The following is an 18021-nucleotide window of genomic DNA, read 5'->3' as shown; positions in this document are numbered from 1 at the left end:
ATCTTGGTGGATCTTTCCTGTGATGAATATGTAATGCCCTTCTTGATCTCTTTTGATTGATTTTAGTTTGAAGTCTATTTTGCTGGATATCAGGATGGCTACACCCGCTTGTTTCTTAAGACCGTTTGATTGGAAAGTCTTTTCCCAGCCTTTTATTTTTAGGTAGTGTCTATCTTTGAATTTGAGATGTGTTTCTTGTATGCAGCAGAAAGATGGGTCCTGCTTTCGTATCCATTCTGTAAGCCTATGTCTTTTTATAGGTGAATTAAGTCCATTGATATTGAGGGAAATTAATGACCAGTGATTGTTCATTCCTGTTATTTTTTGGTGGTGATGTGTGGGTACTTCTATACGTTGGGGTTTACTGCTGTGGCTTTATCTGTTGCCTGTGTTTTCGAGGGTGAATCTGACTTCCTTAGGTTGGAATTTTCCTTCTAGTGCTTTCTGTAGGGCTGGGTTTGTGGATAAGTATTGTTTAAATCTGGCTTTGTCATGGAATGTCTTGTTCACTCCATCTATGGTGATTGAAAGTTTTGCTGGGTATATTAGTCTAGGCTGACATCCATGGTCTCTTAGTGTCTGCATTACATCTGTCCAGGTTCTTCTGGCTTTCAAAGTCTCCATTGAGAAATCGGGTGTTATTCTGATGGGTTTGCCTTTATATGTCACTTGGCCTTTTTCCTTTGCTGCTCTTAATATTCTTTCTTTATTCTGTACGTTTAGTTGTTTAACTATTATGTGGCGAGGGGACTTTTTTTGGGGGTCTAGTCTGTTTGGTGTTCTATAAGCTTCTTGTATCTTCATAGGCATTTCCTTCTTTAAGTTGGGAAAGTTTTCTTCTATGATCTTGTTGAATATATTTTCTGTGCCCTTGAGTTGGTATTCTTCTCCTTCTTCGACCCCTATTATTCTTAGGTTTGGTCTTTTCATGGTGTCCCAAATTTCTTGGACATTTTGGTTCATGACTTTGTTGGCTTTAGTGTTTTCTTTGACTGATGAATGTATTTCTTCTACTGTATCTTCAACGTTAGAGATCCTCTCTTCCATCTCTTGCATTCTGTTGATTATACTTGCATCTGAAGTTCCCAATCGTTTTCTCAGATTTTCTATTTCCAGCATTCCCTCTGTTTGTGTCTTCTTCATTTTTTCTATTTCCCTTTTCAGGTCTTGGACTGTTTCCTTCATTTGTTTCATTGATTTTTCTTGATTTTCTCTCAGTATTTTATTGTTTTCTTCCAGGACTTTATTGATTTCTTCTAATTTGTTTGCCCTTTCCTCTAGTTGTTTACAGCGTTCTTCACATTTTTTTGTCTTTTCCTCTATGCAAGCCTCTAGCTTCTTCATGATGTCATTCATAAGGCTGTTTTCTTCTGCTTCTTCCAATTTCTGATGTTCAGGTCTAGGTGTTGGAGGAGGGCTAGGGCCAGGTGATGCTGTATTGCTATTCATTTTGTTGTATATATTTCTGCCTTGACGTCTGCCCATCTCCTTGTGGTTCGTTCTTGGCCTTATCCGCACACTTGGTTCAGACAGACCAGTGTTCCAAAAGGGAAGTCAGTGTTCCAAAAGGGAAGTCCGGAGCAAGATGGGAGCTGGGGGCCGGCCTCTGAGTCTCAGGAAGAGGCTTGGGGCTCAGGCGGATGGGCGTGGGGGCAGGGCGTGGAGACTGCAGGGTCTGCCAGGGGTCTTGGAGAAGGGGATCCTTCCCGGTGGGGCTAGCAGGGAACCTGCCCGGTGGCCAGAACCTGGGGCCGAGTTGGGCAGGTCTTCCCTGGAGTGGCTGGTGCCCAGGGATGGGGTCTGGGGCAAGGAAGGGTACTCACGAGTGTTCCAAAAGGGACGTCCGGAGCAAGATGGGAGCTGGGGGCCAGCCTCTAAGTCTCAGGAAGAGGCTTGGGGCTCAGGCGGATGGGCGTGGGGGCAGGGCGTGGAGACTGCAGGGTCTGCCAGGCGTCTTGGAGAAGGGGATCCTTCCCGGTGCAGCTAGCAGGGAACCTGCCTGGTGGCCAGAACCAGTATTCCAAAAGGGAAGTCCGGAGCAAGATGGGAGCTGGGGGCCGGCCTCTGAGTCTCAGGAAGAGGCTTGGGGCTCAGGCGGATGGGCGTGGGGGCAGGGCGTGGAGACTGCAGGGTCTGCCAGGGGTCTTGGAGAAGGGGATCCTTCCCGGTGGGGCTAGCAGGGAACCTGCCCGGTGGCCAGAACCTGGGGCCGAGTTGGGCAGGTCTTCCCTGGAGTGGCTGGTGCCCAGGGATGGGGTCTGGGGCAAGGACGGGTACTCACCAGTGTTGTAAAAGGGAAGTCCGGAGCAAGATGGGAGCTGGGGGCCAGCCTCTAAGTCTCAGGAAGAGGCTTGGGGCTCAGGCGGATGGGCGTGGGGGCAGGGCATGGAGACTGCAGGGTCTGCCAGGGGTCTTGGAGAAGGGGATCCTTCCCGGTGGGGCTAGCAGGGAACCTGCCTGGTGGCCAGAACCTGGGGCCAAGTTGGGCAGGTCTTCTCTGGAGTGGCTGGTGCCCAGGGATGGGGTCTGGGGCAAGGAAGGGTACTCACCAGTATTCCAAAAGGGAAGTCCAGAGCAAGATGGGAGCTGGGGGCCGGCCTCTGAGTCTCAGGAAGAGGCTTGGGGCTCAGGCGGATGGGCGTGGGGGCAGGGCGTGGAGACTGCAGGGTCTGCCAGGGGTCTTGGAGAAGGGGATCCTTCCCGGTGGGGCTAGCAGGGAGCCTGCCCGGTGGCCAGAACCTGGGGCCGAGTTGGGCAGGTCTTCCCTGGAGTGGCTGGTGCCCAGGGATGGGGTCTGGGGCAAGGACGGGCACTCACCAGTGTTGTAAAAGGGAAGTCCGGAGCAAGATCTCATTTTTAAATTATGTGTATATTTGCTTATCTGTGTACGGCTATGTGCAGGTGTCTACAGAGACTAGAGATATTGGATCCCTTGGAGCTATAGTTACAGGCATTTTCTAGCTGTCTGATGTAGGTGCTGGGAACCAAACTTGAGTCCTTTACAAGAACAGTATGCATTCTAAACTGCTGAACCATCTCTCCAGCTCTAAGATTTCTAATTCTTAAAGATTCACGATGATATTAACAAAAAAATTCTTTTTAATTTGTAGAATAAAATTTGTTGACATTTAGAAGACTGCCTGAATTACTAAAATGATATTCATATGGCCAAAACACAATGTTTCCAACTCATGCATGGGTAAAAGTGCCATTTAAAGAACAAGATAAAAAATACTTTGTAAAGAATAGACTGCAAAGGAGACTACTATCTTTCATGTAATAAAATACTAATAGCAATTTAAAATGGACATCTAAAGACAAAAAACCTCCTCACTTTGTCAAGTTTAGATGTATAATAAAACTGTATCCAACATACAAAAGTCGACTACGATACTTCTTATTTTTTGTCTGTGTGAGGCTGGATATCTTCACACAGTTCAGCTTAAATATGTCCATCATAATATTATACACAGCAGCTGCTATAAATTCTAATTAGAAAGCTAGTAGAAAGGCTTAGAAGAATATAGCAGTTTTCACTATAATTTTTAACATGCAGAATTTTTAAAGCAAAAGGTTAACTATGTTTATAAGCAATACATGCATTATTATTAAGTTTGAATAAATTAATTTACAAAATTTAAATACTCTGTTTTAATTTCTAACACGAAAATACTGATAGAGCACACACAGACAAAAGCTGCTTGAGTTCTCAGTAATTAATCATTGTCCAATGAGGCTATGAGACAAAGCAAAATTGAAAACTACATGTATCACTAAGTCGGGGAATTATTTTCTACCAGAAAGTTGAGAAAGAGCATGCCTCTTATTCTAAGAAATTAATGATTGTTAATTTTAGATTCAAAAAGCACAGAATGCACACTATATAAGGAAGCACTCAACTAGATCTTTATCAAAATTCCTTCCAAGAGCTTCATCATTTTTAAATATGAGTCTACAACCTCCTAGAAAAATAAAATTTAGTACAAAGAAATGAACCCACAGATATTGACAGGTTTAAAGAACAGGGACTGGGATAAACAACTTATATACTGTTAACTGTAGGAATAATCTACTTATAGAACTGAATGATGGGATTCACAAGACTTTGTGAGTGGCTAGTGGAATTAGGTATTAAATTAAGAGTGAGAATTATATAACCTAATTCATGGGATCATATGGCATAAAAGATCATGATAATCTACTTACAAACCAGAAAGTACATTACATAAATATATACACTCAACACATATACACAAATACACACACACATACATGTACAAATACATAGATTCAAGAGCACACATGCACATACAAACATACACACACATAAGCATATACGTGCATACACAAACACACATACACAAACATAAACACACACATACTCAAACATATACACATGTACACACATCATGCACAAACACGCTCACATACACAAGTGTACACATAGACACATAAATACACACAGAATGTGGATAGAACTAACTGCAGATTTAAACACTAAACAGAATAGAAACTGCAGTCCAACACATCACAGGCAATATAGTTCAGAACCACTTTGAGACTGTACTCTCTTTAAGGATGATGAAGATTTTGCTAGTAGCTTATCCAGCCCTGGTCACCAGGGTGGGAAGAGAGACAGGGTCTCCAGGCTGAATGCTGTCAGATACGGTATTTCTCAATTAGGGCTGTCCTTCTCTCAAATAGTCCTTGAGAGTCCAAACACAGTGACCATCTTAGTACTCAGGCCAGGCTATGTCCACTGTGGTTCCTGTATTTGAATCCTATCCTGTTGCCTTTAATCACTGGGACACTTTTTAGGTAGTAATTGCTTAAGGTTGTGGTTTCCTGCTGGCTCCTCATATCACTACTATTTCTTCAGGAACCTCAAAGATCCACAGTGTGAGTTTTGGTTGTCAGGAAAGAATTTTTCAATGACACATCTACTGCCTTTCCTCTCTTCCTCACCAAAACTGGGGGAGAACTATAAGAAGGTCCACTTGAGACTCCACTCAAAGTGCATGTTAACCTAAAACCATGGTATTCAGCTTCTGGGGAAATGATCAGGGAGGCACATGATTTCTGGACTTCTCACTGTGGTAGAATTGTATTTAAAGGTGTATTCCATTTGTTTATGTTGCATTTGTTTAACTCTGTGAAGCTATGTTTCTTTGCCTGTCTAAATGGTCTAAAAGAGCTGAGTGGCCAATAGCAAAGGAGGAAAGAGAAATAGGGCTGGCAGGCAGAGAGAATAGATAGAAGGAGAAATCTGGGAGGAGAAGGAGGAAGGAAGAAGTAATCAGAGAAGGAGGAGGACATCAGGGGCCAGCTACACAGGCAGTCACAGAGTAAGAGCGAAAGTAAGATTTCAGAAGTAAGAAAAGGAAAAAGCCCAGAGGCAAAAGGTAGATGGGATAATTTAAAGTTAAGAAAAGCTGGCTAGAAACAAGCCAAGGTAAGGCCAAGCATTCATAAGAAAGAATTAGACTCTATGTGTGACTAATTTGGGAGCTGGGTGGCAGGCCCCCCAAAGAGCCAAAAGAGCAAAGAGTAAAGAGTATAAAAACAACTGACATTTCACTGCTAAGGAAAACCTTCCACACTTACCTCCTTCCAGAGTTTGCCTCTGTGTTTTTCTTCTTTGAGTCTCACAATTATGTGCCCAACATAGTCTCGAGGTTATATACCCAAGTGTGACCTTGAACATCTGATCATCCTGTCTCTACCTCTAGAGTGTGAGTACTGGGATTATAGATGTGACCCACCATGCCTAGGTTTATGAGGTTCTCAGAATCAAACTCAGGGCTTCCTGCATGCTAGGCCATTGTATGTAGTGAGCTGCATTCCTAACCCAGCTCTTTAACATGCCTCTGGCAGGATCACTTGCAAAGATGAGGCTGTGCAGCCAAACCACATTTCTATGGTGTGTGACAATACACAAGGTATTTACCCTTACTGGACCTTACTCTCCAATACCTACACTGCAGGAATAATAGTCACTACCACTGTCAATAAGTGGCTTAAGGAACTAATGAACTTACTGATCTAATGTACTTAGAACCTGGTCAATAGTGAGCATGCAATAAATGTAATAATTTACTATAGTTGTTAATATTAAAGACCGAGCAATCCCTGTCTTTATTATGTTAATTGAAACAGTGAGATCCATGTAGTTGTGTAAATCACAGAAGGCCATAAAATTTCTCTTTGAAATCATTAATATATTATACACGATTATACATGATGTATTTTCATCAACCCCCTCCTCCAAGCTACATACTTCTATTTTTGTTTTTCTTAAACCAGCAGCAAACGAGACAGCTCAGAGCCAGCCAGGACACCACTGAGCACAGGGACAAGGCCAGGATGATCGTTGATCTCTCCTTGTGGGTCACAGGTAAGACAGTAAAGGTCTTGGATCGAGCTGTAAAATTAGCACCTGTTTAGGAATTAAAAACAGTTCCAATAAAACATTAAGATATTAATATCTAGCACAGGGCAGGCATGTCAAAAGTATTTCTTTGGCGTTATTAAGCAAATGAATCAATGGTAAATTCCACTTTCATGTTCTGGAAGAAGTGTAAGATGACAATAAGAAGTCATAACCTTTTTTTTCATTTTTTGTCCACCATGATAAGAAATCCTTCTGAGTCCTTAATGTGATTCTCAGACCTACTTTCTCTGTCACCACAAAATTATAACTTCATTCACTCTCATGGTCTAGTAATGAGAAAATATGTTCTTGGTTCCAGAATGGGTGGAACTACTCGTTTTGACCATAGTCACATGAGGGAAAACTCATCACAAATAAATAAAAATCAAATTATGGGAATCTGAAATGTGCCTACAGCCCACAAAGTAACCCCCTCCATCTCAAAGCACACAGAGCCTGTAAATAGTACTTTAAAAGATTTATTATTTTTTATTTGTGCTTGTGTGTATGTGTGTGTGACTGTGCGAGCACCTGTGTGTGAGTGCCAGCAGAGGCCAAGATTAGGACTCTAGATCTTCTGGAACTGGAATTGCTGGCAACTGTAAGTTGCCTGGCATGGGTGATGGGAACTGAACTCTGGTTCTCTTCATAAACAGTAAGTGGTGTTAATGACTGAGCCATCCATCCAGCCCAGATGAGACGGTTTTACATATATATATATATATATATATATATATATATAGCCAAAGAAACACATGAATTTGAAAATTGAAGTTTGTTGGATTTACTTCAAGTTTTCTTCACATGTTCTTCAAATACAGTGCTACCAGTCTTCCCAGAGTTAAGAACATTGCTATCAGGGAACCTGGTGAGCAGCTGTAGACACTGCTGCTGCTCTGGCTATGGGTGATGGGGCACGATGGGGAGCTTATCACTGAAAGAGAACTTCTCTAAGAATTACCTAAAACCACATTTCCCCAGTATATTAAAAAGTGTGATTCTCATCCCATTAATGTGTATAAAAAGGGGACACAAAAGAATTTATTTAGGAACATTTAAAAAATCTAGATGCAAATATTTGTGGTAGCTCTATTCATGATCACCCAAACTCAGAAAACATTCAAATGTACTTCAAAAGAAGAAATAAACAAATGGTTGATCCAGAGAATCAACTGTCTGCCCATTCAGCCTCAAAGAGAAAATGATGAAGAAATGTGTATGGGGAGTATGGTAAATAACTTCTAATAACTAAACTTAAAATCAAATGCAATGTGGTGAGGGAGCTGCGGTCTACAGGGCAGACTCTGTATGATTCCATTTAAATAACATTCTAGAAAAGACCAAACGACAGAGACAGAGAAGACATGGTGTTTGCCAGTGGGCAAGAGGCTGAGCTGTGTGTACTCTCAGGACAGAACTTTCTGAAGGAGTAATGGAAATTATCTGTATCTTGATTGTTCTGCTGCTTACAGGAATCTATACTTGGATTTCAAGTAAAAAAAAAAAAAACAAAAAACCAGAAATGGCCTATTTAACCACAAGTAAATTTGAAAAATAACATTTAAAGAAGTCTTGTCTATAGTCTCAGAGGTAGAATGTATTAATTATGGAGATAGTTCTGTGAGAGGACACATATTAGAATTTAATCACACAGTATGCTTTACATTTATGTTTTATCATATTCAATTATTCTAAATATTAAAAATAAAGAATCAGGATGGTTATTTGCTTCTGATCATGACTTATAGCTGGCCTTTTTTCAAGTAGCTAATTCAAAACAAACCTCAATCTCACAGAAAACAAAAAATAGCTGTTATTTTCTCTACTCAAATCACAGCATGTATTTTTGTGCTGTGGTTTCCTTGGGTGAACCTGACAATTTGTTTGGAAGCCACAATTAGATGTTGGATGTCTTGACTCTGGGCTTACTCACCTCAGGGCTCCCAGAGCTCCTGTAATAACATCAGATGCAGTGGCTCTTCTTTGCAAGCACGTAGCTTAGGCTGAGCTGAGTTCACCTTATTTATTCTCAAGTACCTGCTTAGTATGAGCATCTGCATCAGGCCTATTACCCCAGAGAGGGAGGAATGGATTTTACTAGGTGCTCAAGGAAGTCAACCAAAATTAATAGTGTCCTGCACTTATTTAAGGTATTTAGGAGTTAGTAAATGACTCAATATATGCATAAAGTCAGAATGCAATACATTCCAGAAAAATAACACAAACGAATATGACCATGGAAAGCATTTTGAAGGAAAAAAAATGATCTGGAAGAAACTTCAAAGACCCAGCACATTCATAAACAAAAACAGAAGACAGCAGTTGAGGTGAAAGACTGAAAGCCAGGGAAATTTTGATAGGCATTAAATGTCAGTCAAAATACCCTAGATAGCATTCTGACTATGACAGATTATAATAAAGGGAAGATTCTAAGTTGAGAAGTGATGTGAGTCACAAGGGATACAGATTACTCCACAAGGCATGTAAAACACACCATCACCACATCAACAGCAATGGCTGAGAAATTAAAGACAGAGAAATCCAACTGGAATCTGAAAGAGAAGAGAACTTCATGGTGGAAACCCCTGGCTTTCAAATATTTTTTAACAAACAATATGATCTTAAAAGTAATCTCAATATACTCACTTTTCCATAACCTGGGGATATACAGCTCAAATATATTCACTTAAGCAGAAACTCAGGTTCTAGTAGGGGATCTAACACACAAGCTATAGACAAGCAAGAACATGCATGCAAACTACAATGGCCAATGCCATGAAGAAAACTAAAATGAGGAGGATAAAAAACCGAATTACTAGTAGTGGGTGTCAGGAGGAGGTATCACAGACTGGGTTGTCCAAATAGGACTCTCTCTCTGAAGATAAAACTTTTGAAAGGAAACTTGTTGAATAAATCATGTGAATTTCTGGAGAGTCTTCCTAAGAGATGCAAATTACAGGTAAAATTTCTTTAGATTAAATGAGGTAGGGTAAGGGGAAAGAAAGATCCTGGCTCCCATGATTCACCCAAGAACTTCCTGCTCCAGGTAGCAGTGAGAAGAATCACGGCCCATACCATGACAACAGATGCAGAAGGACCAAGTGGAAAGTCAGCATCACTAACCTGTAGCCACCACCATTAGCTAATAAATAGCTCAGGAAGGGCATAAGTGATAAAGTAGGATTCATTAATGCATAGAAAGGTCTCAAGAGGATCCCATACAGACACAGAAGATCTCTATAACTTCTTAACTCCTCAATGACTATATCTCTAAAATAAAAAGAATTATTTGTCCCCTGCTTAAGAAATTAGAGAGAATATAACAACAGGGAAAAATGACTATATGTTTGAATCTTTGTTTGACTCATGTAGAAATGAAATACTAATGTGAATTATATATGAAGGCTACTTTGTAGTGTTATATCTCTGGACACTGGTACAGTGAGTATTTGAAACAGGTGTCATTTTTAGGATCAGCACCTTTATCAACATGATGTCAGTAGTGATTACAGAAGCAGAGTATTTGATTATTTACTTTGCTTTCTTTATTTATTTTTTTATTAAGAAAAATTTTTAATTTATTTTACATACCAAAGATCCCCCTCTTCCCTCCTCCTGCCCCTCCAGCCTCCCCCTCCCAACCCACCCCTCATTCCCTCCTACAAGAAGGTAAGGTCTCCCATGGGGAGGTACATTTAGTAGAGGCAGGTCCAAGCCCCTCCCTCTGCCTCAAGGCTGTGCCAGGTGTCCCATCATGGAAGTGGGCTCCAAAAGGCATGCTCATGCACAAGGGATGGATTCTGATCCTATTGCCAGGATTATGTACTTTTCTTTTGTCTTTCTAAAGCTTCTATCTATTCTAATTTAAATGTTATAAAAATCCCTCTCTGCAGAGCCTTGCCTGACAGACTTAGCTTTGACAATTATTTAATAATGATATTTAAGAATAGTTTAGGGAAAACATTCAAAGTCATTTCTAATCTACAAGTTTTAAGGAGGAAGAAAACAAAACAGTAATCTACCAACGAAATGCCCAAATCATATGTGGTTCTGGAAATTTTTGTCAGCGACTTTTCTTATATTTGTTTTTATAGTTTATTGCTTAAAAACCCTTGATGAGGCATGTGGCAAGCCTTAGTTAACAACTGAGAAAACTACAGACCAAAAATATCTATGATGTCACACAAATCTGGGACAAACTACTCAGGGCCCAGCAAATCTGAACCTTTAAAAACATATTTTCAAAAACGCAAGCTTAAGGCAAAATGCCCACATCCTGTGAATAAGCATGTCTCTTCATGAATCAGTGCTCATCCTCATACAGATAGATGCACTGGCATTAAAAGAATATGGCTCACAGAATTAGTACTTGGTAATTTTACATACCAGAAGATAGATCTGTAGTTAAGAAAAATGTTTTTTAAACTTGCAGTTAAGGCAAATTCATTGGAGAGCCTCCTCGTGCTATACTGAAGCATTTTTTCAGAAAGAATTGTCTATTTCTCTACAGTAGATTTTATTTTACAAACTGAGACCTCACTATACTGTCCAGGCTTGTCACTCAAGCTCCTGGGCTTAAGCAATCTTCCTCTCCCAGTAGTTTCCTGAGTATCTGGGTTTATCAAACAAAGGCTAATATTTACCATTTGTTCTTTTGGAGAACATTGATACATTACAAATGATTTGTTGTCTGGTAAAGATATGAAAGGTATCTTTGGACATGTCACTCAAAAGTTATGGCTTTCTCTATATCCACTGACAACTGCCTTCAAGAATATCTCTACATGACATTTTAGCTCAAGGATGTTGCTATTGTCCTGGTTCCCTAAATAATGAATTAAACTACTTATAGACAAGTGTCCATTAGATGTACTCGAAGACAGACATTTTCAAATGCCTTATGAAGGGTAACTGGATCATTTTACAATTTACCCATGCCTTCTACGAGTGTTTTCAGATACTGGAATGTCAACAGGGCTGATTTCCATTATAGAAAGGATGAAGAAAACAGGACCCAAAGATTTAGGTTCACAATATTCAACAGTTGAATTGACTTATGAATTTCTATTGAGTGTAAGTCACATAGGCTAAAGAAAAAGAAAGGGAAGGAGAGAAAGAAGGGAGACACAACATAAATGTTAACATCTACAGGAAAATGAGCATTTGGAGTCCTGTTCGTTAAGTGCACCCTGAGCCTTAATTTTTAAAGGAGCTCTTTCTTCTTCTACTTGATGGTATGGCCAAGTCAACTTCTTCTCTAAGTTATGATGGCTTCTTATTCATGAAAAGGCTTATTCCAGTTACAAAGGAGAAGGGTTACTTTTTCAGAAAATACAGATATAAAAGAACACTGTGCTGAAATTACCTGGAGGGGAAGTAACAGTAAAAACCAAGCGCCAGTTTGACCCAGAGATCAAGACGGACAATCTGGAGAAGCTCACATAGCCATCCCGTGCTTCTGCCTGGGTACATCCTATAAACAAACAGAAACCTGAAGGTGTTAGCTATCTAAACCAGAATAGTGTCTTTAAGTCTTTTTTGGAAATAGGGTATTAAATAATAAAGCAAAATATTTTAAAAGAATTAAAAAAGATCATCATACCTATCCATTTCTTCTTAGACAAACCCTGGAATCAGATAATTCAAAGAAAAATATAAAACAGCATTTATTGAAAGCATAATATGCCAAATACTGTCCTTTATAGATAGCTTTGTGTACAGTCTATATATCAATACTATAAAATATGTTATGATCAATACTCTTGAGTTAAATTATATAATTTATGGTAAGATTGTAGCCACAAATATACCTTATTGTAATTTTATATTCCTATGCATTTGACTACTTTCTTGATACATGTCTAGCAAGAGGTTGGGTTTATAGGTTAGTAGTAGAATGCTTGTCTAGCATATGAAACAGCCTGGTTTCAAACAGTAGCCTCATCAAAAGCATGTATATCAAGAAATAAATTCTGTTATCTGTTTAGGGCAGTGGTTCTCAACCTGTGAGTCATGACCCACACAGGGGTCACATATCAGATATTCTGCATATCAGCTATTTGCATTATGATTAATATCAGTAGCAAAATTACAGTTATGAAGTAGCAATGAAATAATTTTATGGTTGGAGGTCACCACAACATGAGGAACTGTATTAAAAGCCTGCAGAACTAGGAAGGTTGAGAACCACTGGTTTAGGGGATCGATCTCTCTATTTAGGAAATCCGTATTAATGCAATAGTAGGGTTAAGCTAGTACGTCAAGATGACAACAGCTTGTCATCAAATCATGACTGGAAGAGTACACTGTTTTAGTAACACAGATTGCTTTGGCATTGGTTTCCCTGAATTAAAAGAAAAAAGTTGAAAAGAAAAGACATAAAACTTACATTTTCATAAAGTTAAAGTAGGCAACTTAACTCAAACTCACATCCCTGTACCATAAATTGCCTTTGATCCACCACACCTAAATTTCTTTGCTGATTAATAGCTGTTACACGTCTCTCTGAAAATGTCATCATGGTAGACAAAGAGTTAAAAGAGTGATTTTAAAGTTTATGAATTTGTTTGTGATGTCTAAGGCTGAAAAGAATCATAAAGATTTAGTACATTTAGTGTTAACATTTTTCAATTCAATTGCTCAGTCCTTTGTATGAAAACAATGTCTTTCCTCATCAATTTTGCAGAGATAACTAAAAGTTTCTTTGCACAAACCATATTTTCTTCCATCTCTAGAGAGTCCAAAAATAAATAAAATGCCCAGAAAAATGGAAATAAATAAGCCAAGACTCAAATAAATGATAGGCGCCTAAGATAAATGTACTTTATACTCTTTAAAACCTATATGCATCAAAATTATGGTCAATAAACTCTTGCAAACAATGAACTGCAGAGTACAGATGTTCAACATGAAATCATTTGCTGCAGTTTTTCCTTTGACAAACGTCCTTATTGTTCCCATCTTTGGAAGAATGCAAAGCAGCATTTAATCGAAATGTGTCCGTCGAGCACTGTGAGTTTGCCTCATAGAACAGCCGCCAAACTGCCTAATGGAAAGTGCTTCAGCTCCAAATGGGTTTGCTTTTGCGTTAAATACCAGCTTGCCTTACAGATCTCCACAAAGACTCCCATATATATCTATGATATTTTCAGATTTGAAGCATATGTGCCCAAAAGCTGAAGCGCTTGCTGCCAAGTACAGTACATTACTCCAGGGTCCATCATATCTTTGGAATGGCTATTATAAAATATACAAATGTGTTGACAGGCTCCCTGATCAAGCTGGTATTAACAAGGTACTGGCTGAGAGAACTTGGGGTGAAGTGGGGAAGCAGGCTGAAAACACCACTGAAACTGGGTTATATAGCCACCAAGAAATCACACCAAGGTGTGTTTCTGCAGAGTGTACGGTTTCTAAAATCCCTCTGCACGCCATGCATCTTTCACCACCAACTCACTACGTGATATACGTGCTAGTAAACTGATATATCAATAATGCCAGGAAATTACTTTTAAAAATACATAGATTTTTTTTTCTGCAATTGTGATCCATAATTGAGTTTCAGAGGATTTAAGGGAGACACCTTAAATTAATTGCCTTTGCATATGAATCCACTGTTTTGTGATGATAACGTTTTTCATTGAGTAGGGACTAAGAACAGAAAACAAAGACCATTAAATGCAGAATAAATACTTAGACTACACAAAGAGAATATTTCTGTGATTGTTATTTTCTTTTTCTCTGAGAACTACTTGGAGTGAGTTAGTAAATCCATCCCAAATGGTTCAGTTTTCTTTTTTTTTCTGGTTTTTTGAGACAGGGTTTCTCTGTGTAGCTTTGGCACCTTTTCTGGAACTCACTATGTAGCCCAGGCTGGCCTCGAACTCACAGAGAGCCACCTGCCTCTGCCTCTCGAGTGCTGGGATTAAAGGAATGCACCACCACCGCCCGGCTCAGTTTTCATTCTTTATGAAGTTAAGGAGAAATATTTCAATAGTAGGAAATAAAGGTGTGTGTGTATTATATAAACATAAAAATATTTAATTTTTATCTTGTTTCATCATATATACACACACAAAATTAGTACTTCTATCTACCATTCTATTGGATATCCTGAAACAGGCAATAGTGGTAATATCAATCCATGTAGGCTAGTTGGATTAAGCATGGCTTAGTGTTTAGTAGAACTAAATGACAAACTTTCCCCTGCTTCATTCACATTTCATAACCACAATATTATTTTAAGCCAGTTAGTGAGATCATCCTTAGGATAAATGAAAGTACAGAAAAGAAGGATGATTTGGAAGAATTTTTGGAAGTACATGAAGCATACAGTCTAAAGCATGTATAGTAAGGGAAAACTTGTTGAGGATGACCAGGGTCATGAGTATGGCAAGATATAAGGTACAAACAGGGTATGGCTGATAAGTTGTGTGGTATGAGAAAAGAGTGAAGCATTAGAAAGAGGATAAAGAATTAATACAGAATGAAACATAAGTAAAAACTAGACATGAACAAGTCCTGGAGAAGGTAGAGGCAGGTAAGTTCCACTAGTGATGTGCCATGTGGGGTTATATTTTGTAGATTATACTGAATATGGAAAAAAATCTGGGTATCATTATTTCTGACTGTAAGCTGATTTTCCGTATACCCTAAGTATTATCTATACTGAAATACCACCAACAACAACATGGCATTGAATAATGGGCAGAGCAGCAGTACCCACACAGGAACTTCACAACTCTGTCTTGATACAGGTTTAAATGTTTAAATTTTGTATTGGCCAGCCTTGAATTGCCTATTAATCTGATTTCTCCAATATGAGGCTTGTTCCAGAAAAAAAAAATGGCACAAGGAAACTTGAACTTTTTCTCTGATATTTTAAACCTGAGTTTCAGACTGTATTATTTAGGTTAAAGAAGTGACCCAGAGCAAAACCATGATGACAATATGCATGTCAACTCTATCAAAGTCAAAAGAAAAAAAAGTCTGTATGTCTAACATGTCTATGAGTAGATTGTCACAAAATGCATGCAATTTCTTGGACCTATCAAAATACAGAGAGTGGCGGTACTAATGGGAGCACAAAGATATTGGAAATTTTGACAAAAATACATTTTATGGAGGCTGGAGTTAAGTGGTTAAGAGAACTGGCTATTCTTCCAGATTCAATTCCCAGCCTTCATATGTTATCCTACAATGGTCTATAACTCCAGTTCCAGGGGATCCAACACTTTCTATGGCCTGCAGGCACCAGCCACACAAGTATTATATAGATATACATGCATGCAAAACATCTATATAAGTTAAGAAAAAAATAAATTTAAAAAATCTATTTTGTAGGTAGCCTGAAAAGATCAGGCTTCTGAATAAGATATTGAAGGCCAAAATAATTGAAGGACAACTTGAAAGGAGATAGTGAGAAAATATTTAGCTCTAATAAGAAAATAAGTATTACACACTGAGGTTTTAAAACTATGGAATATGTAATCATGCAGTGTGGATTGCTTCCTCAAGTGTTTTCAAGAAGCCCTGCTCTCTACAGTTGGTGATGTGTACTCTTACAGAAAACAAGAGGTATAAATGAAATGACATTGGGATGCTAGAACAACTTGGGCTCTGACATTAAATTATAAAAAAATTATGAAACCTCTGTAAATGAGAATTCATCAGTTGGGGCACTGAATTAATATCATATGCTTTATTTAGGGATAAAGATCAAAAAGTGAAAAAAATCCATGTGAAAGATGGGTATTTTAAATCAGGTTATAAGAATAGTCTTAAAGAAAAAATAAATGTAGCTGAAAGAATAGACAGAATTGAGCACAATTACAACTGACTTCTCACATGCATTTAAGCATTTTACATATCTATGGAAGCATGTGATGTATTCTAGACATATAGGTAGCAAGAAATATCCTCATCAAGGAAATGAGCAATTATACAGATAGGCTGATGTTCAACCTGGTAAAGAAGTTATTTCCATGTGTGTAGAAAAAAAGTTTAGCTAATACAAGGTCAACAGAAACAACCTAGGCTAGCCCATGAAGTATATGAAAAACGTGAGATGTCAATTTGTTAAAGAAATATCTTCAAATTGTGTTGAGGATAGGGGTATATGACTAGTTATGACAACGTACAACATAGCACCATATGGCATTATTAGCCATCAGGGAAGAAGCTTCCTGGTTGATTTAAGATGGATTTTTCTATGTCATCCAACCAAACTACGTAGTGTCTTTAGCTGTGGAGTCCTACCATTTACTTATGTTGAGTAACCAAGAGCAATAGCAGTAGCCTGTGTTCTTTTGGAAACCCCTGCTACACAGAAACAGACATCAATCATCTCATCCAATCCTAGCCCCCCATACTACAATATTGACCTGCCCAGCAAGCTGTAGTCACTGGTGCAAGAGTGGCATGACCATAATGAGGATAACCAACCAATTAAGGTCTGTTCCACATGAGGAAATTTATGTCTGGTACAAACCTGGTCAAAAGCCCATGATCGTGGAGGTCATAGGCACTATGGGGGAACTTACTGTTGTTATTTTGCTAAATGTTCATGTTATCAAACAGCCTTCTAAATATTTCTAATTATACTCATAGATTGAGCTGTTCTCATCTATGGTCAGAGAAGCTTCTTTTTGCAGTGAGCAGGACTGAACGCAGACTCTCAAGCGGGCTAAGTACTGAGAATAAATGACTGTGAGTACTCACCCCTCAAGGAGACATCTGTATTAAATCCTCACCAAGGCTAAGGGAACATTATGAAAGAGGAAGGCAAGAAGGTAATAACTGGAAGATGGAAAGGAGTATTATGAAATGCTCTCCTCTGGATTTGACACAATTATAACATTCATGCGTTCAAAGAGGCCTGCAGAAGATCAAGCAACTTGGATAGATAAGGGCCTCACAAGTCCCTACCCTTGGCTGAGGAGTTATTGGCAATTGATGGGGACTAGAGGAGGGATTGTCATTTTTCTTTGGAGGTGTGGCCACTTGTAGGATCCTATGGAAGACCCCATACTTACACACATAGTGGTAGAATGATGTAGATGCAGTGGGATATAAAATCAAGAGGACGTGACATTGTGAGGGGGATGTCTATGGGGACAAGGGTAGTTGGAAGGGAGAATATGTTGGGTGGATGTGATCATAGTACATTGTATACATATATGGATTTTCAGCTAGGGAAAAAGCCAGGAACTCACAAGATTGTCTCTAGCTAAGACTCATAATGGTGGAGAGGGTTCTTGAATTATCCTTCCCCTTCACTCAGATTTGTATCTACCCTAATTGTCATCATAGAACCTACAATCAGTGACTTATGAAAGCAGATGCAGAAAACCACAGACAAACACTTGGCCAAGACCCTGGAGTTCAGTTGAAGAGAGGGAGGAAGGATTACAAGAGCAAGGGAGTCAGAATCATGATGGGAAAAAACACAGAAATAGCTGCCGCAAGCTTAGGAGAGTTCATGGACACTGGACTGACAGTTGCGGAACCTGCATGGGACCAAACTATGCCCTCTGAATGTGGGTGAAAGTTGTGTGGCTTGATGTGTTTGTGGGTCCCCTGGCAATGGGACC

The 18021-nt window shown here is 39.1% G+C and overlaps 1 protein-coding gene across 1 annotated transcript in view; it reads right to left on the bottom strand.

The window, feature by feature from the left end:
* Positions 1–18021, bottom strand: part of Pkhd1 (PKHD1 ciliary IPT domain containing fibrocystin/polyductin) — a 471509-nt gene that overhangs the window by 16513 nt on the left and 436975 nt on the right. The window contains exons 63-64 of the mRNA XM_052743962.1: positions 11796–11903; positions 6278–6436 (exon numbers count right to left, since the gene is read on the bottom strand). Of these exons, the coding sequence (XP_052599922.1) occupies positions 6278–6436; positions 11796–11903 (267 nt within the window). The remainder of the gene's footprint in view (positions 1–6277; positions 6437–11795; positions 11904–18021) is intronic.

Source organism: Peromyscus californicus, unplaced genomic scaffold, assembly GCF_007827085.1.
Source record: "Peromyscus californicus insignis strain IS unplaced genomic scaffold, ASM782708v3 Scaffold_19__1_contigs__length_69161282, whole genome shotgun sequence".
NCBI lineage: Eukaryota > Metazoa > Chordata > Mammalia > Rodentia > Cricetidae > Peromyscus > Peromyscus californicus.
Note: the sequence above shows the minus strand (reverse complement) of the source record. Positions and strands in the feature narration are given on the sequence as shown.